Here is a 25086-nt window from a genome sequence, read left to right on the forward strand (position 1 = left end):
ATCAAATCAAATCTAAATCAAATCAAATCAAATTTTATTAGTCACATACACATGGTTAGCAGATGTTAATGCGAGTGTAGCGAAATGCTTGTGCTTCTAGTTCCGACAATGCAGTAATAACAACAAGTAATCTAACCTAACAATTCCACAACTACTACCTTATACACACACACAAGTGTAAAGGGATAAAGATATGTACATAAAGATATATGAATGAGTGATGGTACAGAACGGCATAGGCAAGATGCAGTAGATGGTATAGAGTACGGTATATACATATGAGATGAGTACTGTAGGGTATGTAAACATAAAGTGGCATAGTTTAAAGTGGCTAGTGGTACATGTATTACATAAAGATGGCAAGATGCAGTAGATGATATAGAGTACAGTATATACATATACATATGAGATGGGTAATGTAGGGTATGTAAACATTATATTAAGTGGCATTGTTTAAAGTGGCTAGTGGTACATTTTTACATAATTTCCATCAATTCCCATTTTTAAAGTGGCTGGAGTTGAGTCAGTATGTTGGCAGCGGCCRCTAAATGTTAGTGGTGGCTGTTTAACAGTCTGATGGCCTTGAGATAGAAGCTGTTTTTCAGTCTCTCGGTCCCTGCTTTGATGCACCTGTACTGACCTCGCCTTCTGGATGATAGCGGGGTGAACAGGCAGTGGCTTGGGTGGTTGTTGTCCTTGATGATCTTTATGGCCTTCCTGTGACATCGGGTGGTGTAGGTGTCCTGGAGGGCAGGTAGTTTGCCCCCGGTGATGCGTTCTGCAGACCTCACTACCCTCTGGAGAGCCTTACGGTTGTGGGCGGAGCAGTTGCCGTACCAGGCGGTGATACAGCCCGACAGGATGCTCTCGATTGTGCATCTGTAGAATCTCCCATTCTTCTTAAACATTTTTGAAAAAGCTGTTGTGAGCAGCAACTCACTGCCTTCCCGAAGACAAATAATGTATAAAAACTGCTTCAGTCTGGTTTTTGACCCATTATATCACTGAGACTGCATTTGTGAAGGTTGTAAATGATATTTTAATGGTGTCAGACCAAGGCTCTGCATCTGTCCTCGTGCTCCTAGACCAGGGGTGGGCAATTCCAGTCCTCGAGGGCCTGATTGGTGTCACGGTTTTGCCCCAGCCCCAGCTAACACACCTGACTCCAATAATCACCTAATCATGATCTTCAGTTTAGAATGCAATTAGTTTATTAATCAGCCGTGTTTGCTGATTGATGGAGAAAAGGTGTGACACCAATCAGGAGTTGCCCACCCCTGTAATAGAACAAAGTGCTGCTTTTGACCATCGATCACAACATTCTTTTGGAGAGATTGAAAAACCTAATTGGTATACATGAAAAAGTTCTTGCCTGGTTTAGATTTAATCTGTTGGAAAGATATATTACTTAGTCTCTGTGGATGGTTTGTCAAATGTACAAATCAATTGTACGTTTCTGCATTGTGTCCCACCCGCCACCCGCCAACCCCTCTTTTACGCTACTGCTACTCTCTGTTCATCATATATGCATAGTCACTTTAACATGTACATACTACCTCAATCAGCCTGACTAACCGGTGTCTGTATTGTAGCTTCGCTACTTGTATAGCCTTGCTACTGTATATAGCCTGTCTTTTTACTGTTGTTTTATTTCTTTACCTACCTATTGTTCACCTAATACCTTTTTTGCACTGTTGGTTAGAGCCTGTAAGTAAACATTTCACTGTAAGGTCTACTACACCTGTTGTATTCAGCGTATGTGACAAATAAACTTTGATTTGATTTACATTTCAGTGTTCCTCAAGGTTCCATTTTAGGACCACTACTGTTTTCACTATATATTCTACTTCTTGCTGATGTCATTAAGAAACACAATGTCAACTTTCACTGCTATGCGGACGACACACAGCTGTACATTTCGATGAAATATGGTGAAGCCCTAAAATTGCCTACCCTGGAAGCCTGTGTTTCAGACCTGCTGTTTTCAACTCTGTAGAGACAGCAGGAGCGATAGAGACACTCTGAATGCTTGGCTATGAAAAGTCAACTGATATTTACTCCTGAGATACTGACCTGTTGCACCCTCTACAACCCTGCTGGTCATCTATGAACGTTTGAACACCTTGAAGAACAATCTGGCCTTAATGGCCTTGTACTCTTATAATCTCCACCCGGCACAGCCAGAAGAGGACTGGCCACCCCTCCTCATAGCCTGGTTCCTCTCTAGGTTTCTTCCTAGGTTCCTGCCTTTCTAGGGAGTTTTTCCTAGCCACCGTGCTTCTACACCTGCAATGCTTGCTGTTTGGGGTTTTAGGCTGGGTTTCTGTACAGCAGTTTGAGATATCAGCTGATTTAAGAAGGGCTTTATTAATGAATTTGATTGAAATGTGATTTATGACACTCCATCCAACCTGTTGTAATACTCATATATTGTATGCCAATAAGAATGAGTGAAATCACTGTGGTCTGAGTGACTAGGTCTGTTCTACTGATAATATGTCTATGGCGTCTCCATTTCCACATTACTCTGAGCTGTGGTGTTTCCTGTGTAGGTGCTTACCCTGGACAAGAAGCTTCCTCTCCAGCCTCCATATTACGACATGGTACCCTCTGAGTCTACACCCTTCACTAACAAGCCGGTGAGTAGAGCAGCCTTGACCAAGGTGAACAGGTGTATAGGCCAGGTGTACAGGGTACTACAGAGCCATGTTGTACAGGTGTACAGGGTACTACAGAGCCATGTTGTACCAGTGTGTAATAGGCCAGGTGTAAACAGTGGCTACTACAGAGCCAAGTTGTTTGCAGTGTACAGGTGTTCAGATATTTTTAAGGTTCACTATCAGAGACCGCATAGTAGTATACAGGGTTTGTTACTTATGACTAGCCAGGTCGTTACAGCCACGGGTACACTACAAGCCATTATATGCAGAGGTATGTTAACAGTTTACACACGGTCACTAACAGAGGCCATTGCTTGTACCAGTTGTGAATTATAGGCCATGGACTGATACAGAAAAGGTACTACCAGAGCCATTGTTGTACAGGTGATAGCAGGTGAACTCTAGAAGCTGGTTACTACAGAGCCATGTTTGTACAGAGGTGTATAGCCAGGTGTACAGTGTCCATAGATGTACTATCATGTGTTAAGCCATGGTCTGGTACAGAAGTGTACAAGGGTACTCACAAGAGGCCAACCGTATTGTTCCAGGAGTTACAGGGAAACGATGCAGGTTAACTACAGATCCATAGTGAACAGCGTCGTTACAGTCATGGTGAGCCTTTCTATAGCAGAGACCAGTGTTTTACAAAATCTAGCAGTGCACCAGAGAAAAAATTACTTGCGGTACTAAAGCGATGTAGCCTCATGAATTGAACACTAATGTAAATATCGACACCAGGAATGTAAAACCGTCAGATTTCCCATCATTTACCCATTTTTTAGCGGCTGTGCACGATGTGTTCTCTTGGATACAGGTGGTAACTGACAGAGACCAGAGGAGAGTACTTGGTGCTACAGTGCGTTACTGCAGAACCAATGTGATACAGAGAGATAGTCAGGCCCATGGGTGTAGCAGTTGGTTGGTATCTACACAGAGCCATGTTGCAACAGCGTGATAGGCAGTTACATACTACTAGTACCATGGAAACAGGTTCGGGCTACATACAGGTAGCCTGTAAGATATCGTTGTGTACAGGGTACTACAGAGCCATGTTGAACAGGTGTATAGGCCAGGTGTCACGGGTACTACAGAGCATGTTGAGCAGGTGTATAGGGTACTTAGACGGGTCATCTTTTACAGTAGTACTACTCAGAGCCCAATTTGTGCACTTGATACGATGTGTATAAGGCCAGGAGTACAAGTCTCAACTCAAGAGTTCGAATTAGGGACTATCAGAGCCATAGTGTCGACAGTGTACAGGGTACTACAGAGCCATGTTGAACAGGTGTATAGGCCAGGTGTACAGGGTACTACAGAGCCATGTTGAACAGGTGTATAGGCCAGGTCTACAGGGTTTTGACAACCTCAGGGCTTGTCAGGCCATTATACATACAGACGGTAGCAGCGGTCTCCTCCCCTGTTCATGTCCAGCTGGAAGAGGATAGGCTCCCACAGCGACTGATTTGTCAGTGGTGGGTATGCTACGTTTGGGACTGCTAGGAATCCTTAAAGTGTTTTACCCAAGAACTTGTACATATTCAATGTCTGGATGGATTCTGTCCTAACTTCACACATTAGAGGACAATGAAGTAAAAGATAAACTATGTCAGGCTCTCCCTAAATGAACTCTCACAGGAAAGAAGCCCCACACCCTCTTCATTTGGGAATTAAAGATCAGAATGTGTCAGGTGTTCCCATTGAAAAAGGGTTTCCAGGCATCAGAAAAGCCAAATGCAGTCAGAAGAAAATCTACTTTGTTTTATAAAGTTTCATTCACTTGTAAAGGGTAGTCTTCCCACATTCCTTACCTGAGGAAAGAGCTGTTTTGTCCCCCACTCCCAATCATCATATTAACCCCATCCTGAGTCATTACTGCGTTGACGCCACACTTTTTTCAATGATCTGTCAAGCATATCCTAATTACTATCCCTTCACCCCATGAAAAACCAATTGTCCCTGCTGATAATGAAGGGGAAGAAGAATACGTTTTTAACTCTGGGAGAATCCTGCAGGCTTGGTGTTATCCTGTTGCTAGGCTCTGTCCTTAAAGAAAGTGGTGTGGCATTTGGGATACATCTAGAGTATCTATCTACACTCAGAGGATACATCTAGAGTATATATCTACACATCTAGAGTATCTATCTACACATCTAGAGTATATATCTACACATCTAGAGTAACTATCTACACATCTAAGAGTATCTACTACACATCAGAGTATCTATCTACACATCTAGAGTATCTATCTACACATCTAGAGTATCTACTACAATCTAGAGTACTTCATACACATCTAGAGTACCGTATCTACACATCTAGAGTATCTATCTACACAGTTAGAGTATCTATCTACACATCTAGAGTATATACTCACATCTTAGAGTATATCCATCTACACACCTAAGAGTATCTATCTAACACATCTAGAGTATCTCATCACACATCTAGAGTAATCCTATCTACACAATCTAGAGTTATATCTAACACATCTACGAGTACTATCTACACATCTAGAGTATTATCTACACATCTAGAGTATTATACTACACATCTAGAGTATCTATCTACACATCTAGAGATACCATCTACACATCTAGAGTATCTATCTACACATCTAGATATCTATCTACACATCTAGAGTACATCACACTTAGGCTCACACACTAGAGTATCTATCACACATCTAGAGACTCTACACATCTAGAGTATCATCTACACATCTAGAGTATCCATTCTACACATCTAGAGTATCTATCACACACTCTAGAGTATCATCTACACATCTAGAGTATCTATCTACACATCTAGATATCCATCTACACATCAGAGATCATCTACAATCTAGAGTAATCATACACATCTAGAGTATCTATCTACACACAGATACTACACATCTAACGATTATCTATCTACACATTAGAGTATCTATCTACACATCTAGAGTACTCAATCTACAACATCTAGATACTCCACTACACATCTAAGTATCCACACACACTAGAGTATCTTCTACAACACTAGCAGTCTAGCTACACACTAGAGTATCAAATCTACACATCTAGAGATCTATCTACACAGCTAGAGTCTACACATCTAAACACAATCTAGAGATCTATCTACACATCTAGAGTATCTATCTACTACATCTAGAGATCTATCTACACATCTAGAGTATCCATCTACACACTCTAGAGTATCCATACTACACATCTAGAGTATCTTCTACACATCAGATATCCATCTACACATCTAGAGTATCTATCTACACATCTAGAGTATCTATCTACACACATCTAGAGTGCATCCTCTGTCTGTGTGTAGATAGATACTCATCCATTATCCTGTCTACACTCAGAATCCTCCTGGACATTTTCCTGGACACACAGTTACACCCCTGGCATCAATATGACATCACAGAGATACAGGGAACCACGTTTGTCAAGGAGAAGGGCTGTGTATTAGCGAAATGAAGGAGTTAGAGCCTAATGAGAAGGCCTCAGTCTCTGGGGGATTGCCATGCAGGTTTCAATAGGTAATGTAATGGCGCAAGGTAACGCAAGGTAATGGCGTACCCAGGGTTGTAATTGCTCCACTGCTATTTTCTGTTGTCCTTGTGTTACCCACCACTCCTGTTGTCACGGGAAATGGTAGTGCTGTCTCGACAGAACAGCCAGGTGGTTTATGAAAGGGTAGAGCTGTCTGAACAGAACAGCCAGGTGGTTTATGAAAGAGTAGAGCTGTCTGAACAGAACAGCCAGGTGGTTTATGAAAGAGTAGAGCTGTTCTGAACAGAACAGCCAGGTGTTTATGAAAGAGTAGAGCTGTCTGAACAGAACAGCCAGGTGGTTTATGAAAGAGTAGAGCTGTCTGAACATAGACGTGGAAAACAGATAAAATACCTGTTTAACCAATCAACATCAGTTCTCCCCTGGGAGGGATCATCAAGTTCTTCCCTGGGAAGGGAAGATCATCAGTTCTCCCTGGGAAGGGATCATCAATTCTCCCTGGGAAGGTTCATCTTCTCCCTGGAGGAAGGGATCATCAGTTCTCCCTGGGAAGGGATCATCATTTCTCCCTGGGAAGGGTTCATCAGTTCTCCTGGGAAGGGTTCATCAGTTCTCCCTGGGAAGGGATCATCAGTTCTCCCTGGAGGATATCAGTTCTCCTGGAGGGATCATCAGTTCTCCCTGGGAAGGGATCATGCAGTTTCTCCCTGGGAAGGGATCATTCAGTTCTCCCTGGGAAGGGTGGATCATCAGTTCTCCTGGGAAGGGATCATCAGTTCTCCCTGGGAAGGGATCATCAGTTCTCCCTGGGAAGGGATCATCAGTTCTCCCTGGGAAGGGATCATCAGTGTTGGTTATTAGGCTATTTGTGATGCGCAATTGTCATCATGTGCTGTTTGCATCAGGGGCGTAGACTTGGGTGGGCCTGGGTGGGCTGACACAGTTTTCAACCAGCGATTGAGTTGTGAGACTCTGCTGTAGAGCTCATCACTCCCCCTAACCGGGAGGGGGCCAGAGACAAATTATTCGATGCCGACACATCTTTCTAGCTGATTTACACGCTGAAGCTATGTTGCGCTTGGTGATCTCTGACTGTTTCATCCTAACATCGTTGGTGCCGACGTGGATAACAATATCTCTATACTCTCTACACTCACCAGTTTTAGCTTTAGCCAGCACCATCTTCAGATTAGCCTCAACGTCGGTAGCCCTGCCCCCTGGTAAACAGTGTATGATCGCTGGGTGATTCGTTTTAAGTCTAATACTGCGGGTAATGGAKTCGCCAATGACTAGGGTTTTCAATTTGTCAGAGCTAATGGTGGGAAGCTTCGGCGTCTCAGACCCCGTAACGGGAGGAGTAGAGACAAGAGAAGACTCGGTCTCAGACTCCGACTCGCTACTTAATGGGGAAAACCGGTTGAAAGTTTCTGTCGGCTGAATGAGCGACACCGGTTGAGCATTCCTACAGCATTTCCCTCCAGAAGCCATGAGAAAGTTGTCCGGCTGCGGGGACTGTGCGGGGGGGGGGGTTTATACTACTATCTGTACTTACTGGTGGCACAGACGCTGTTTCATCCTTTCCTATACTGAAATTACCCTGCCTAACGATTGCGTCTGAAGTTGGGCCTGTAGCACAGCTATCATCGCCATAAGGCGATTGTTCTCCTGTATACAACAGCGACTGCAATTAGAAGGCATCATGTTAAAGTTACTACTTAGCTTCGGCTGTTGAAGGTGCTGACGAACCATGTCCAGATAAAGCGTCCGGAGTGAAAAAGTTGAATGAAAAAAAAAAGTTGAGGGAAAAACTAAAAATATAAACGGTAATTAAAAAGTAAAAACCGTAAAGTTGTCAGGTAGCAAAGTAAATTTGGCAACAAAACGCACAGCAACACAGCAAAATATAAACGGTAATTAAAAAGTAAAAACCGTAAAGTTGTCAGATAGCAAAGTAAGTTTGGCAACAAAACAAAACCTACACTGTTGCACAATGCTACACTGTTATATAAGGAAGCAGAGCCTGTCAACCACACTGACCCTATTTAATCCTACTCCAGGTACCTGGATAACACAAAGAGACAACAGCATTAAAACACAAAGGGATGGCTGACAACAGCAAGCACGCAGCATTAAACACATTTCCACTTACCAGATGATGATCATTTGAAATGTAAACTAGCAACAACATCCTCTTTGATAACGAATAAAATGAAATCAAACATTATTTGTCACATGTGCTGAATAAAACAAGTGTAGAACTTAACATAATTACTTACAAGCCCTTAACCAACAGTGCAGTTAAAGAAGAGTTAAGAAAATATTTACCAAATAAACTAAAGTAAAAAAATAAAATAAAAAAAAATAAAAATCATGAAGTAACACAATAACATAACAATAACGAGGCTATATACAGGGGATACCGGTACCGAGTCAATGTGCGGGGGTACAGGTTAGAAGTAATTTGTACATGTAGGTAGGGGTGAAGTGACTATGCATAGATAATAAACAGCGAGTAGCAGCAGTGTACAGAACAAATGGCGGGGGGTTCAATGTAATAGTCCGGTGGCCATTTTATTTATTGTTCAGCAGTCTTATGGCTTGGGGGGAGCGTTTTGGTCCTAGACTTGGCACTCCAGTACCACTTGCCATGCGGTAGCAGAGAAAACAGTCTATGACTTGGGTGACTGGAGTCTCTGACAATTTTATGGGCTATCCTCCGACACCGCCTTTATATAATCTCAGCAAAAAAAAGAAACGGCCCTTTTTCAGGACCGTCTTTCAAAGATCATTCGTAAAAATCCAAATAACTTCACAGATCTTCATTGTAAAGGGTTTAAGCACTGTTTCCCATGCTTGTTCAATGAACCATAAACAATTAATGAACATGCACCTGTGGAACGGTCGTTAAGACACTAACAGCTTACAGACAGTAGGCAATTAAGGTCACAGTTAATGAAAACTTAGGACACTAATGAGGCCTTTCTACTGACTCTGAAAAACACCAAAAGAAAGATGCCCAGGGTACCTGCTCATCTGCGTAAACATGCCTTAGGCATGCTGCAAGGAGGCATGAGGACTACAGATAAATCGCAATAAATCGCAATGTCCGTACTGTGAGATGCCTAAGACAGCGCTACAGGGAGACAGGACGCACAGCTGATTGTCCTCGCAGAGGCAGACCACGTGTAACAACACCTGCACAGGATTGGTACATCTGAATATCACACATGCGGGACAGGTACAGGATGGCAACAACAACTGCTCGAGTTAATCCAGGAACGCACAATTCCTCCATCAGTGCTCAGACTGTCCGCAAAAGGCTGAAAGAGGCTGGACTGAGGGCTTGTAGGCTTGTTGTAAGGCAGGTCCTCACCAGACATCACCGGCAACAGCATCGCCTATGGGCACAAACCCACCGTCGCTGCACCAGACAGGAATGGCAAAAACTGCTCTTCTCTGACGAGTCGCGGTTTTGTCTCACCAGGGTTGATGGTCGGATTTGCGTTTATCGTCGAAGGAATGAGCGTTACACCGAGGCCTGTACTCTGGAGTGGGATCGATTTGGAGGTTCAGGGTCCATCATGGTCTGGGGCGGTGTGTCACAGCATCATTGGACTGAGCTTGTTGTGATTGCAGGCAATCTCAACGCTGTGCGTTACAGGGAAGACATCCTCTTCCCTCATGCAGTACTCTTCCTTCAGGCTCATCCTGACATGACCCTCCAGCATGACAATGCCACCAGCCATACTGCTCGTTCTGTGTGTGATTTCCTGCAAGACAGGAATGTCAGTGTTCTGCCATGCCCAGTGAAGAGCCCGGATCTCAATCCCATTGAGCACGTCTGGGACCTGTTGGATCGGAGGGTGAGGGCTAGGGCCATTCCGCCCAGAAATGTCCGGGAACTTGCAGGTGCCTTGGTGGAAGAGTGGGGTAACATCTCACAGCAAGAACTGGCAAATCTGGTGCAGTCCATGAGGAGGAGATGCACAGCAGTACTTAATGCAGCTTGTGGCCACACCAGATACTGACTGTAAATTTGGATTTTGACCCGCCCTTTGTTCACGGACACATTATTCCATTTCTGTTAGTCACATGTCTGTGGACCTTGTTCAGTTTATGTCTCAGTTGTTGAATCTTGTTATGTTCATACAAATATTTACACATGTTAAGTTTGCTGACAATAAACACAGTTGACAGTGAGAGAACGTTTGTTTTTTTGCTGAGTTAAGGTCCTGGATTGCAGGAAGCTTGGCCCCAGTGATGTACTGGGCCGTACGCACTACCCTCTGTAGCACCTTACGGTCAGATGCCGAGCAGTTGCCATAACAGGCGGTGATGCAACCTGTCAGGACGCTATCGATGGTGCAGCTGTAGAACTTTTTGAGGATCAGTCAGGGAGAGGTGGAAAATGTCAGTGAAGACAGTTGCCAGTTGGTCCTCGCATGCATTGAGTATACGGCCTGGTAATCCATCTGGCCCCTTGGCTTTGTGAATGTTTACCTGTTTAAAGGTCTTGCTCACATTGGCTACCGAGAGCGTTATCACACAGTCATCCAGAACAGCTGGTGCTCTCGTGCATGCTTCAGTGTTGCTTGCCTCGAAGCGAGCATAAAAGGCATTTAGCTTGTCTGGTATGCTTGCGTCACTGGGCAGGTCAAGTCTGGGTTTCCCTTTCTAGTCCGTTAATAGTTTTCAAGCCCTGCCACATCCAACGAGCGTCAGAGCCGGTGTAGTAGAATTCAATCTTAATCCTGTAATGACGCTTTGCTTGTTTGATGGTTCATCTGAGTGCATAGCGGGATTTCTTATAAGCGTCCATATTAGTCTCCCGCTCCTTGAAAGCGGCAGCTCTAGCCTTTTGCTCGATGTGGATGTTGCTTATAATCCATGGTTCTGGTCGGGATATACTGTGGTGACGACGTCGTCGATGCACTTATTGATGAAGGAGATGACTGAGGTAGTATACTACTCAATGCCATTGGATGAATCCCGGAAATTATTCCTGTCTGTGCTAGCAAAACAGTCATGTAGCGTAGCATCCGCGTCATCTGACCACTTATTGAGTGAGTCACTGCTTTAATTTTAGCTTGTAAGCAGGAATCAAGGGGATAGAATTATGGTCAGATTTGCCAAATGGAGGGTGAGGGGAGAGCTTTGTATGCATCTCTGTGTGTGGAGTAAAGGTGGTCAAGAGTTTTTTTCCCTCTGGTTGCACATGTGACATGCTGGTAAAATTTTTGTAAAACTGATTTAAGTTTGCCTGCATTAAAGTCCCCGGCCACTAGGAGCGCCGCTTCTGGATGAGCATTTTCTTGTTTGCTTATGTCCTTATACAGCTGGTTGAGTGCGGTCTTAGTGCCAGCATCGGCCTGTGGTGGTAAATAGACGGCTATGAATAATATAGATGAGAACTCTCTTGGTAGATAGTGYGGTCTACAGCTTATCATAAGGTACTCTACCTCAGGCGAGCAATACCTCGAGACTTCTTTAATATTAGACATCGCACACCAGTTGTTATTGACAAAAAGACACACACCCCTACCCCTCGTCTTACCAGAGGTAGCTTCTCTGTTCTGCCGGTGCATGGAAAATCTCGCCAGCTCTATATTATCTGTGTCGTTGTTCAGCCACGACTCGGTGAAACAAAATATATTACAGTTCTTAACGTCCCGTTGGCAGGATGATCGTAATCGTAGATCATACATTTTATTTCCCCAATGAAGAAAGGCCGTGGGAGTTTACTCGCTCGCCTACAGATTCTCAGAAGTCAGCCTGATCTGATCTAACCCTAACCCTGATCTGCTCTAACCCTGATCTGATCTTAATCCTAAACCCCTGATCTACTAACCCTAACCCTGATCTAACGCTAACCCTGATCTGCTCTAACCCTGATCTGATCTAACCCTAACCCCTGATCTGATCTAACCCTGATCTGATCTAACCCTAACCCTGAGCTGATCTAACCCTAACCCTGATCTGCTCTAACCCTGATCTGATCTAACCCTAACCCTGATCTGATCTAATCCTAACCCTGATCTGATCTAACCCTAACCCTGATCTGCTCTAACCCTGATCTGATCTAACCCTAACCCTGATCTGATCTAACCCTAACCCTGATCTGCTCTAACCCTGATCTGTCTAACCCTAACCCTGATCTGATCTAATCCTAACCATGATCTGGTCTAACCCTAACCCTGATCTGCTCTAACCCTGATCTGATCTAACCCTAACCCTGATCTGTAAAAATGTGATTGGTTGATTCCACAGTCACTCCAAAAAGTTGCCCTAAAACAGTTGAATGGCAGATGCCTTGCTTCTGATTGCCTAGCCAATGGCTGACTTAGTAGCTACATTTGAATATGTTTCTCTTCAGTGTTAACCTTCCGTTCCCCTAACGATCTGAAGTATATATAATATTATACATTATAATAATATTTATAAACCTTAGCCCATCTCTGAAGGCGTAGGCCATTGTTCCCCACTGTGTTTGGGTCAGTTATTATAGAATGGCTCTATTGCCTTCAGCTATGCATTGTTTCACTTTCTGATGTCAAGTAATTACTGGACATGTTGAGACTTATTATGGAGTATTATAATAATGCTTGAACTGGACTCACATTTTTCTGACCTCAGTCTTGACTCGCTACATAATCCTTTAGCCCCATCTCGAAGCTTAGGATCAGTGCCATGTCTCCCCACTGTGTTTGGCGTCATCAGACACTTCCATCGTCTACCTGCTAGACCCCCTCAGTGCCGTCTCAACCCTTTACTATTTGGCTCTGTCTCAGACACTTCCCCCATCTCAGTCTGACTCTGTCTCAACCCTCTCCCCATCTCATTGACTCGTCAGACCCCTCTCCCCATTCAGTCTGACTCTTCTCAGACACTCTCCCATCTCATTTGACCCGTCTCAGACCACTTCTCCCCATCTCAGTCTTGACTCGTCTCAGACCCTCTCCCATCTCAGTCTGACTTCTCCAGACCCCTTCTCCCCATCTCAGTTCTGACTCTGTCAGACCACTCTCCCCACTCAGTCTTGATCTGTCTCAGACCCCTTCTCCCCATCTCAGTCTTGACTCTGTCTCAGCCCCTTCTCCCATCCAGTCTTGACCTTGTCTCAGACCCTTCTCCCCATCTCAGTCTGACTCTGTCTCAACCCCTTCTCCCAATCATCTTGACTCTGTCTCAGACCCTTCTCCCCATCTCAGTCTTTACTCGTCTCAGACCACTTCTCCCCATCTCAGTCTTGACTCTGTCTCAGACCACTCTCCCCATCTCAGTCTTGACCCTGTCTCAGACCACTTCTCCCCATCTCAGTCTTGACTCTTGTCTCAGACCCTTCTCCCCATCTCAGTCTTGACTCTGTCTCAGACCACTTCTCCCCATCTCAGTCTTGACTCTGTCTCAGACCCCTTCTCCCCATCTCAGTCTTGACCCTGTCTCAGACCACTTCTCCCATCTCAGTCTTGACTCTGTCTCAGACCCCTTCTCCCCATCTCAGTCTTGACTCTGTCTCAGACCCCTTCTCCCCATCTCAGTCTTGACTCTGTCTCAGACCACTTCTCCCCATCTCAGTCTTGACTCTGTCTCAGACCCTTTCCCATCTCAGTCTTGACTCTGTCTCAGACCACTCTCCCCATCTCAGTCTTGACTCTGTCTCAGACCCCTTCTCCCCATCTCAGTCTTGACTCTGTCTCAGACCCTCTCCCACCAGTCTTGGCCCTGTCTCAGACCACTCTCCCCATCTCAGTCTTGACCCTGTCTCAGACCACTTCCCCATCTCAGTCTTGACTCTGTCTCAGACCCCTTCTCCCCATCTCGGTCTGACTCTGTCTCAGACCCCTTCTCCCCATCTCAGTCTTGACCCTGTCTCAGACCACTTCTCCCCATCTCAGTCTTGACCCCGTCTCAGAACCCCTTCTCCCCATCTCATCTTGACCTGTCTCAGACCACTTCTCCCCATCTCAGTCTTGACCCGTCTCAGACCACTTCTCCATCTCACTCTCGTCTCAGACCACTTCTCCCCATCTCAGTCTTGACCCTGTCCAGACCGTTCTCCCATCTCAGTCTTGACTCTGTCTCAGACCCTTCTCCCCACTCAGTCTTGACCCTGTTCTCAGACCCCATTCTCCCCATCTCAGTCTTGACCTGTCTCAGACCACTTCTCCCCATCTCAGTCTTTGCACCTGTCTCAGACACTTCTCCCATCCAGTCTTGACCCTGTCTCAGACCCTTCTCCCCATTCAGTCTTGACCCTGTCTCAGACCCTTCTCTCCCCATCTCAGTCTTGACTCGTCTCAGACCACTTCTCCCCATCTCAGTCTTGACTCTGTCTCAGACCACTTCCCCCATTCCAGTCTTGACCTGTCTCAGACCACTTCTCCCCATCTCAGTCTGGACTCTGTCTCAGACCCCTTCTCCCCATCTCAGTCTTGACTCTGTCTCAGACCACTCTCTCCCCATCTCAGTCTGAATCTGTCTCAGACCCTTCTCCCCATCTCAGTCTTGACTCTGTCTCAGACCCCTTCTCCCATCTCAGTCTTGACCCTGTCTCGACCACTTCTCCCCATCTCAGTCTTGACCCTGTCTCAGACCACTTCTCCCCATCTCAGTCTTGACTCTGTCTCAGACCCTTCTCCCATCTCAGTCTTGACCCTGTCTCAGACCACCTTCTCCCCATCTCAGTCTTGAACTCTGTCTCAGACCACTTCCCCCATCTCAGTCTTGACTCTGTCCAGACCACTTCTCCCCATCTCAGTCTTGACCCTGTCTCAGACCACTTCTCCCCATCTCGTCTTGACCCTGTCTCAGACCACTTCCCCCATCTCAGTCTTGACCCTGTCTCAGACCACTTCTCCCCATCTCATCTTGACTCTGTTCAGACCCTTCTCCCATCAGCTTGACTCTGTCTCAGACCCCTTTCTCCCCATCTCAGTCTTGACCCTGTCTCAGACCACCTTCCCCATCCAGGTCTTGACCCTGTCTCAGACCACTTCTCCCCATCTCAGTCTTGACTCTGTCTCAGACCACTTCTCCCCATCTCAGTCTGCCCTGTCTCTCAGACCACTTCTCCCATCTCAGTCTTGACCCTGTCTCAGAACCACTTCTTCCCCATCCGTCTTGACCCTGTCTCAGACCACTTCTCCCCATCTCAGTCTTGACCCTGTCTCAGACCATCTTCCCCATCTCAGTCTTGACTCTGTCTCAGACCACTTCTCCCCATCTCGGTCTGACCCTGTCTCAGACCCACTTCTCCCATCTCCAGTCTTGACTCTGTCTCAGACCACTTCTCCCCATCTCATGCTTGACTCTGATCTCAGACCACTTCTCCCCATCTCAGTCTTGACTCTGTCTCAGACCCACTTCTCCCCATCTCTGTCTTGACCTGTCTCAGACCACTTCTCCCATCTCATCTGACTCTGTCTCAGACCACTTCTCCCCATCTCAGTCTTGACTCTGTCTCAGACCACTTCTCCCCATCCAGTCTTGACCCTGTCTCAGACCACTTTCTCCCCATCTCAGTCTTGACCTCTGTCTCAGACCACTTCTCCCCATCTCAGTCTTGACTCTGTCTCACACCCCTTTCTCCCCATCTCAGTCTTGACCCTGTCTCAGACCACTTCTCCCCATCTCAGTCTTGACTCTGTCTCAGACCCCTTCTCCCCATCTCAGTCTCTGACTCTGTCTCAGACCCCTTCTCCCCATCTCAGTCTTGACCCTGTCTCAGACCCACTTCTCCCCATCTCAGTTCTTGACTCTGTCTCACACCCCTTCTCCCCATCTCAGTCTTTACTCGTCTCGCCCCATTATCATAGGACCGTCTCTCATTATCATAGGACCCTCTCTCATTATCATACGATCATCTCTCATTATCATATGACCCTCTTTCCTTATCATGGACCTCTTTCATTATCATAGACCCTCTTTCATTATCATAGACCCTCTTTCATTTCATAGGACCCTCTCTCATTATCATAGACCCTCTTTCATTATCATATGACCCTCTTCATTATCATAGGACCCTCTTCATTATCATAGGACCCTCTTTCATTATCATAGGACCCTCTCTCATTTATCATAGGACCCTCTTTCATATCATAGGACCCTCTTTCATTATCATAGACCCTCTCTCATTATCATAGGACCCTCTTTCATGATCATAGACCCTCTCTCATTATCATAGGACCCCTCTTTCATATCATAGGACCCTATTTCATTATCATAGGACCCTCTCTTCATTATCATATGACCCTCTTTCATTATCACAGGACCCTATTTCTTTATCATAAGACCCTCTTTCATTATCATAAGACCCTCTTTCATTATCATAGGACCCTATTTCATTATCATAAGACCCTCTCTCATTATCGTACGACTCTCTCATTATCATAAGAGCGTTTTTCATTATCATAAGACCCTCTTTCATTATCGTACGACCCTCTTTCATTAAGATAGGACCCTCTTTCATTGTCATAGGTTTCATTATCATAGGACCCTTTCTCTCGTGAATATTTCCACACATCATCCTCAATCTATCTGTAGTCCTCTTTCTCTATTTCTCTTGTTATTTCCATCTTTCTTTCATTCTTCCATCCATCTTCAACTGCCTCCCACTCTCACACAAAACGAATAGTGACATTTGTTGTTTATTCCTCCCCCTCCCCCTCCCTCTCCTGTCGTTCTTTATTTTGCTCTTTCATTGTCTCTCATACATACAGTGACTTCAGAAAGTATTCTCACCCCTTGACCTTTTTCACATTTTGTTGTGTTACAGCCTGAATTTAAAATGGGGCACTGGCCTACACACAATACCCCATAATGTCAAACTGGAATTATATATTTTTAAATGTTTACAAATATATCAAAAATGAAAAGCTAAAATGTCTTGAGTCAATAAGTATTCAACCCCTTTGTTATGGCAAACCTAAATAAGTTCAGGAGTGAACATTTGCTTAATAGGATGGACAATAATAACATGATTTTTGAATGACTTCCTCATCTCTGTACCCCACAAAGGTCCCTCTGTCGAGCAGTCAATTTCAAACACAAAGAACAGGGAGGTTTTCCAATGTCTAGCAAAGAAGGGAACATATTGGATGGGTAAAAAAAAAGCAGAAATGGAATATCCCTTTGAGCATGGTGAAGTTATTAATGGCCCTATGGATGGTGTATCAATACACCCAGTCACTACACAGATACAGGTGTACTTCCTAACTCAGTTGCCGGGGAGGAAGGAATGGTGACTTTAAAACAGTTATAGAGTTTAATGGCTGTGAGAGGAGAGAACTGAGGATGCATCAACAACATTGTAGTTACTCCACAATACTAACCTACTTGACAGAGTGAAAAGAAGGAAGCTTGTACAGAATAAACATATTCCAAAACATGCATCCTGTTTACAACAAGGCACTTAAGTAATACTGCAAAAAATGTGGCAAAGAAATTAACTCTTTGTCCTGAATACAAAGTGTTATGTTTGGGGCAAATCCAATACAACACATTACTGAGTACCAGTCTCCATATTTTCAAGCATGGTGGTGGCTGCATCATGTTATGCGTATCCTTGTAATCGTTAAGGACTGGGGAGTTTTTCAGGACACAAAAGAAAAGGAATGGAGCTAAGCACAGGCAAAATCCTAGAGGAAAACCTGGTTCAGTCTGCTTTCCCCCAGACACTGGGAGATGAATTCACCTTTCAGCAGGACAATAACCTAAAACACAAGGCCAAATCTACACTGGAGTTGCTTACCAAGAAGACAGTGAATGTTCCTGCTTGAAAATCTATGGCAAGACTTTCAAATGGTTGTCTAGCAATGATCAATAACCAATTTGACAGAGCTTGAAGAAGTTTGAAAAGAATAATGGGGAAATGTTGCACAATCTAGGTGTGGAAAGCTCTTGGAGACTTACCCAGTAAGACTCACAGCTGTAATCACTGAGAAGCTGCTCCTACAAAGTATTGACTCAGGGGTGTGAATACTTATAAAATTTGATATTTCTTTATTTAATTTTCAATAAATTCGCAAAAACATGTTTTCACTTTGTCTTTATGGGGTATTGTGTGTAGATGGGTGGGGGGAAAAAATCACTTCAATCCATTTATGAATTCAGGCTGTAAAACAACAAAATTTAGAATCAGTCAAGGGGTATGAAGACTTTCTGAAGGCACTCACTGTCTCTCTCTCTCTATCACTCTCTCTCATCAAACTCCTCTCGCCCCTCTTGTCTCCAGAACTCTGGCCACAGGGACTGTGACGTCCAGTATGCAGAGCTGGATACTGCGTCTCTGGCCTTCTCCCCCAGCACACGGAGCTCTATGCACTCTGCCGGGGACCTTGTCGAGTATGCAACCGTCCAGGCTAGCTCACACTAACGCATGCCATTATAGGCCTTTTCCCTCCGACTCTGGCCTCAAGGTACACAGACTGGTGCACTCTCCTCTCCCATCTCTCATCTCCAACTGCCTCCCACACTCTCCTCTCCTCTCCCTCTTCTCTCTCTCCTCTCTCTCCTCCTCCTCTCCTCTCCTCTCCTCTCCTCTCCTTTCCTCTCCTCTCCTCTCCTTCTCTCTCCTCTCCTCTCCTCTCCTCTCCTCCTCCTCTCCTCTCCTCTCCTATGCCTTCATCTCCCACTGCCTCCACACTCTCCTCTCCCATCTCTCACTCTCCAACTGCCTCCCACCCTCTCCTTTCCTCTCCTCTCCCATCCCTCCATCTCCAACTGCCTCCAACTCTACCTCTCCTCTCCCATCCCTCCATCTCCAACTAACCTCCCACACTCTCCTCGCCTCTCCCTCCTCTCCCTCTTCAGCCTCCTCTCCTCTCCCCTGTGCTTCTCTTGCCCTTGTCTTTTAGTCTGCTATTGTTTCGTACACGACTCCTCTCTCTTCTCCCCTGAAATAGTTCATTTACCCACTCGTGTAAAGACTATCACTGTTAACAGGGCAGTGACTGGAACGAGCCAGATTCACTGTTAAAAAGGCAGTGACTGGAACGAGCCAGATTCACTGTTAAACAGGGCAGGACTGGACGAACCAGATCACTGTTAAACAGGCCAGTGACTGGAACGAGCCAGATTCACTGTTAAACAGGGTAGTCAGCATACCACCCTGCATACCACTGCTGGCTTGCTTCTGAAGCTAAGCAGGGTTGGTCCTGGTCAGTCCCTGGATGGGAGACCACGAGCCAGATTCACTGTTAAACAGGCCAGTGACTGGAACGAGCCAGATTCACTGTAACTGGCCAGCAGCATACCACCCTGCATACCACTGCTGGCTTGCTTCTTGAAGCTAAGCAGGGTTGGTCCTGGTCAGTCCCTGGATGGGAGACCAGGTGCTGCTGCTGAAGTGGTGTTGGAGGCCAGTAGGAGGCACTCTTTCCTCTGGTCTAAACAAAGATCCCAATGCCCGGGCAGTGATTGGGGACACTGCTCTGTGTAGGGTGCCGTCTTTCGGATGGGACGTTAACGGGTGTCCTGACTCTCTGAGGTCATTAAAGATCCCATGGCACTTATCGTAAGAGTAGGGGTGTTAACCCCGGTGTCCTGGCTAAATTCCCAATCTGGCCTCAACCATCACGGTCACCTAATAATCCCAGTTTACAATTGGCTCATTCATCCCCCTCCTCTCCCCTGTAATTATTCCCAGGTCGTTGCTGCAAATGAGAACGTGTTCTCAGTCAACTTACCTGGTAAAATAACGGTAAAATAAAAAAAAATAAAAGTGACTGGAACGAGCCAGATTCCACTGTTTAAACAGGGCATGACTGGAACGAGCCAGATTCACTGTTAAACAGGGCAGTGACTGGAACGAGCCAGATCACTGTTAACCTGAAGCATAGCTTAATGAAAGAGACTGAATGCACAGCTTAATGAAGAAGACTGAATGCACGAGCTTAATGAAGAGACTGAATGCACAGCTTAATGAAAGGAGACTGAATGCACAGCTTAATGAAAGAGACTGAATGCACAGCTTATATGAAGAGACTGAATGCACAGCTTAATGAAAGACTGAATGCACAGCTTAATGAGAGACTGAATGCACAGCTTAATGAAGCGACTGAATGACAGCTTAATGAAGAGACTGAATGCACAGCTTAATGAAAGAGAAGACTGAATGACAGCTTAATGAAGAGACTGATGAATGCTTATGAAGAGCTGAATGCACAGCTTAATGAAAAGAGACTGAATGCACGCTTAATGAAGAGACTGAATGCACAGCTTAATGAAGAGAACTGAATGCACAGCTTAATGAATACTGAAGCACAGCTTAATGAAAGGACTGATGCCACAGCTTAATGAAGAGACTGAATGCACAGCTTAATGAAGGACTGAATGCACAGCTTAAATGAAGAGACTGAATGCACAGCTTAATGAAGAGACTGATGCACAGCTTAATGAAGAGATGACTGCGCAGCTTAATGAAGAAGACTGAATGCACAGTCTAATGAAGAGACTGATGCACAGCTTAAATGAAGGCACTGAATGCAACGCTTAATGAAGAGACTGAATGCACAGCTTAATGAAGAGAGACTGAATGCACAGCTTAATGAAAGAGATTGAATGCACAGCTGTAATGAAGAGGACTGAATGCACAGGCTTAATGAAGAGACTGAATGCACAGCTTAATGAAGAGACTGAATGCAGCATGCTTAATGAAGGACTGAATGCACAGCTTAATGAAACAGAGCTGGGAATGCACAGCTTAATGAACGCACTGAATGCACAGCTTAATGAAGAGAGATTTGAATGCACACGTTAATGAAGAGCTGAATGCACACTTAATGAAGAGACTGAATGCACAGCTTATAGAAGAGACTGAATGCACAGCTTAATAAAGAGACTGAAATGCGACAGCTTAATGAAGATGATGAATGCACAGCTTAATGAAGAGACTGAATGCACAGCTTAATGAAGAGACTGAATGCACAGCTTAATGAAGAGACTGAATGCACAGCTTAATAAAGAGACTGAATGCACAGCTTAATAAAGAGAGAGCTTGTGTCAGTGTGAAGACGTGATGCTTTTCTTACCTACCATCTTATTTGCATCATAGGAGGCTTGACATCCAGAACAAGAGGGCATTTTCTAGGAGACATTCAGGTGTAAATGAGTTCTGTCATTATGTGAAGACGTATAGAGCAGGAGTCTGTAGTAATAATAACACAGTCTACCAGTGGTAGTGTAACTTTCAAAATGGCTTTTCTTCTGGCCTATTTAAGCATCACAATAAGTCAATGTATACCTGGTTCTAACATGTGTCTTGATCTTCTCCACATTCTGATTGTTATCCACATTGTATCTTTGATAGATCTTCTTTCAATATCATATTTATGTATTTATTGTATGACACATTGATGCCATAAGTCAATGATGTCACCTGTCAATTATTTTAGAGGGCGGAAAAATGATTGAAGTGGTTTCACTGTCCAGATCCGTCTATGTACACTTGTAAGATATCAGGACACAATGGGCCCCTGACTACCTCTGGATGTGGTCAGGAAGATCTGATCACATTGTGTGTTTTGATTGTGTCCACATTTGAAGACAGGTGTACACAATCAGGATGTGGACAAATACCAGGAAAAAGGATACATGTTAGAACCAGGTATAAACAGGCCTGTGGAGATTTTCTATGGAGTTCATTGTGAATGTTAAATGTGTGTAATTCAGTTCAATTCGAAATGGATTTCAGACTAAGTTTGAGTGAATATTGCAGAAATCATCCGCCAGTCAGATACTGCTGTAGAAGGTGTGTTTATACAGTCGTGGAAAAAAGTTTTGAGAACGACACAAATATTCATTTTCACAAAGTCTGCTGCTTCAGTGTCTTTAGATATTTTTGTCAGATGTTACTATGGAATACTGAAGTATATTTACAAGCATTTCATAAGTGTCAAAAGCTTTTATAGACAATTACTTGAAGTTGATGCAAAGAGTCAATATTTGCAGTGTTGACAGTTCTTTTTCAAGACCTCTGCAATCCGCCATGGCATGCTGTCAATTAACTTCTGGGCCACATCCTGACTGATGGCAGCCCATTCTTGCATAATCAATGCTTGGAGTTTGTCAGATTTTGTGAGTTTTTGTTTGTCCACCCGCCTCTTGAGGATTGACCACAATCTGTGGACTGTGGAAGCGCACTGGAGGCCTGATGCGTGGTGCCGGAACTGGTGGTACCGGGCTGAGAACACGCACCTCAGGGCAAGTGCGGGGAGCAGGAACAGGACGTACTGGACTCTGGAGACGCACTGGAGGCCTGGTGTGTGGTGCCGCTATTGGTGGTACCGGGCTGGGGACATGCACCTCAGGGCGAGTGTGGGGAGTAGGCACAGGATACACTGGGCCGTGGAGACGCATTGGAGATCTGGAACGTAGAGCTGGCTCAATGCATCCTGGCTAGATGCGCATTCTAGCCTGGCAAATTTGAAGAGCTGGAATAGAGTGCACCGGGCTATGAATGCGAACTGGAGACACCGTGCGCATTTCTGCATAACACTGTGCCTGACCAGTCACACGCACCCCACGGTAAGCACGAGGAGTTGGCTCATGTCTCCAACCTGACTCAGCCAATCTCCTCATGTGCCCGACCCAAAAAATGTCTTGGGGCTGCCTCTCGTGCTTGCCTTGTTTGTATTTCTCCTCATAGTATCGCCGTTCCGCTTTTGCTGCCTCAATTTCCTCCTTCGGAAGGCGATATTCCCCAGCCTGCGTCCAGGGTCCTGCTCCATCCAGTATCTCCTCCCAGGTCAATTTTTCCAGAAAACGCTGTTCCTCCTTTTCACGCTGCTTGGTCCTTTTATGGTGGGTTCTTCTGTCACGGCCGTCGTAGGGAGGAGACCAAGTGGCAGCGTGATAAGTGTACATTCTTCTTTATTTAAAGAACGAACACTGAACAAAACGAACAAACTAACAAAACTAACCGTGAAGCTAATATGGCTAGTGCAGACAGGCAACTAAACATAGAATAAGAACCCACAAAACCGAAAGGGAAAATGGCAACCTAAATATGATCCCCAATCAGGGACAACGATAAACAGCTACCTTTGATTGGGAACCAATTCAGGCCACCATAGACATACATATGCCGAGACTTAGCAACACCTCTAGACGTATAAAAAACACCCTAGACATTACAAAACAAGCATACCCACCCTCGTCACACCCTGACCTAAACAACATTATAAAGAAAACATAGATAACTAAGGTCAGAACGTGACACAGACCTCCAAATTACTGTTGGTGTAGACGTCTTATGAATTCTGTCAAACCTCTAAATCACAGCTGTTGGTGTAGACGTCTTATGAATTCTGTCAAACCTCTAAATCACAGCAGCTGTTGGTGTAGACGTCTTATGAATTCTGTCAAACCTCTAAATCACAGCTGTTGGTGTAGACGTCTTATGAATTCTGTCAAACCTCTAAATCACAGTGTTGGTGTAGACGTCTTAATGCAATTCCTGTCAAACTTAAATCACAGCTTGTTGGTGTAGACGTCTTATGAATTCTGTCAAACCTCTAAATCACAGCTGTTGGTGTAAGCGTCTAATGAATTCTGTCAAACCTCTAAATCACAGCTGTTGGTGTAGAGTCTTATGAATTCTGTCAAACCTCTAAATCACAGCTGTTGGTGTAGACGTCTTATGAATTCTGTCAAACCTCTAAATCACAGCTGTTGGTGTAGACGTCTTATGAATTCTGTCAAACCTCTAAATCACAGCTGTTGGTGTAGACGTCTTATGAATTCTGTCAAACCTCTAAATCACAGCTGTTGGTGTAGACGTCTTATGAATTCTGTCAAACCTCTAAATCACAGCTTGTTGGTGTAGACGTCTTATGAATTCTGTCAAACCTCTAAATCACAGCTGTTGGTGTAGACGTCTAATGAATTCTGTCAAACCTCTAAATACAGCTGTTGGTGTAGACGTCTTATGAATTCTGTCAAACCTCTAAATCCGCAGCTGTTGGTGTAGACGTCTTATGAATTCTGTCAAACCTCTAAAATCACAGCTGTTGGTGTAGACGTCTTATGAATTCTGTCAAACTCTAAATCCCAGCTGTTGGTGTAGAACGTCTTATGAATTCTGTCAAACCTCTAAATCACAGCTGTTGGTGTAGACGTCTTATGAATTCTGTCAAACCTCTAATCCAGCTGTTGGTGTAGACGTCTTATGAATTCTGTCAAACCTCTAAATCACAGCTGTTGGTGTAGACGTCTTATGAATTCTGTCAAACTCTAAATCACAGCTGTTGGTGTAGACGTCTTATGAATTCTGTCAAACCTCTAAATCACAGCTGTTGGTGTAGACGTCTTATGAATTCTGTCAAACCTCTAAATCACAGCTGTTGGTGTAGACGTCTTATGAATTCTGTCAAACCTCTAAATCACAGCTGTTGGTGTAGACGTCTTATGAATTCTGTCAAACTCTAAATCACAGCTGTTGGTGTAGACGTCTTATGAATTCTGTCAAACCTCTAAATCACAGTTGTTGGTGTAGACGTCTTATGAATTCTGTCAACCTCTAAATCACAGCTGTTGGTGTAGACGTCTTATGAATTCTGTCAAACCTCTAAATCACACAGCTGTTGTGTAGACGTCTTATGAATTCTGTCAAACTCTAAATCACAGCGTTTGGTGTAGACGTCTTATGAATTCTGTCAAACCTCTAAATCACAGCTGTTGGTGTAGACGTCTTATGAATTCTGTCAAACCTCTAAATCACAGCTGTTGGTGTAGACGTCTTAATGAATTCTGTCAACCCCCTCTAAATCACAGCTGTTGGTGTAGACGTCTTATGAATTCTGTCAACCCTCTAAATCACAGCTGTTGGTGTAGACGTCTTATGAATTCTGTCAAACCTCTAAATCACAGCTGTTGGTGTAGACGTCTTATGAATTCTGTCAAGAATCCTGCTAAATCACAGC

At 44.6% G+C, this 25086-nt stretch overlaps 1 protein-coding gene across 1 annotated transcript in view; it reads left to right on the forward strand.

Moving 5' to 3' along the window:
* The window catches only part of LOC112072017 (nectin-2-like), a 34767-nt gene extending 21594 nt beyond the window's left edge, over positions 1 to 13173 (forward strand). The window contains exons 3-4 of the mRNA XM_070439611.1: positions 2553 to 2639; positions 13081 to 13173. Of these exons, the coding sequence (XP_070295712.1) occupies positions 2553 to 2639; positions 13081 to 13173 (180 nt within the window). The remainder of the gene's footprint in view (positions 1 to 2552; positions 2640 to 13080) is intronic.
* The last annotated feature ends 11913 nt before the right edge of the window (positions 13174 to 25086 follow it).

Source organism: Salvelinus sp. IW2-2015, unplaced genomic scaffold, assembly GCF_002910315.2.
Source record: "Salvelinus sp. IW2-2015 unplaced genomic scaffold, ASM291031v2 Un_scaffold1801, whole genome shotgun sequence".
Classification (NCBI taxonomy): Eukaryota; Metazoa; Chordata; class Actinopteri; order Salmoniformes; family Salmonidae; genus Salvelinus; species Salvelinus sp. IW2-2015.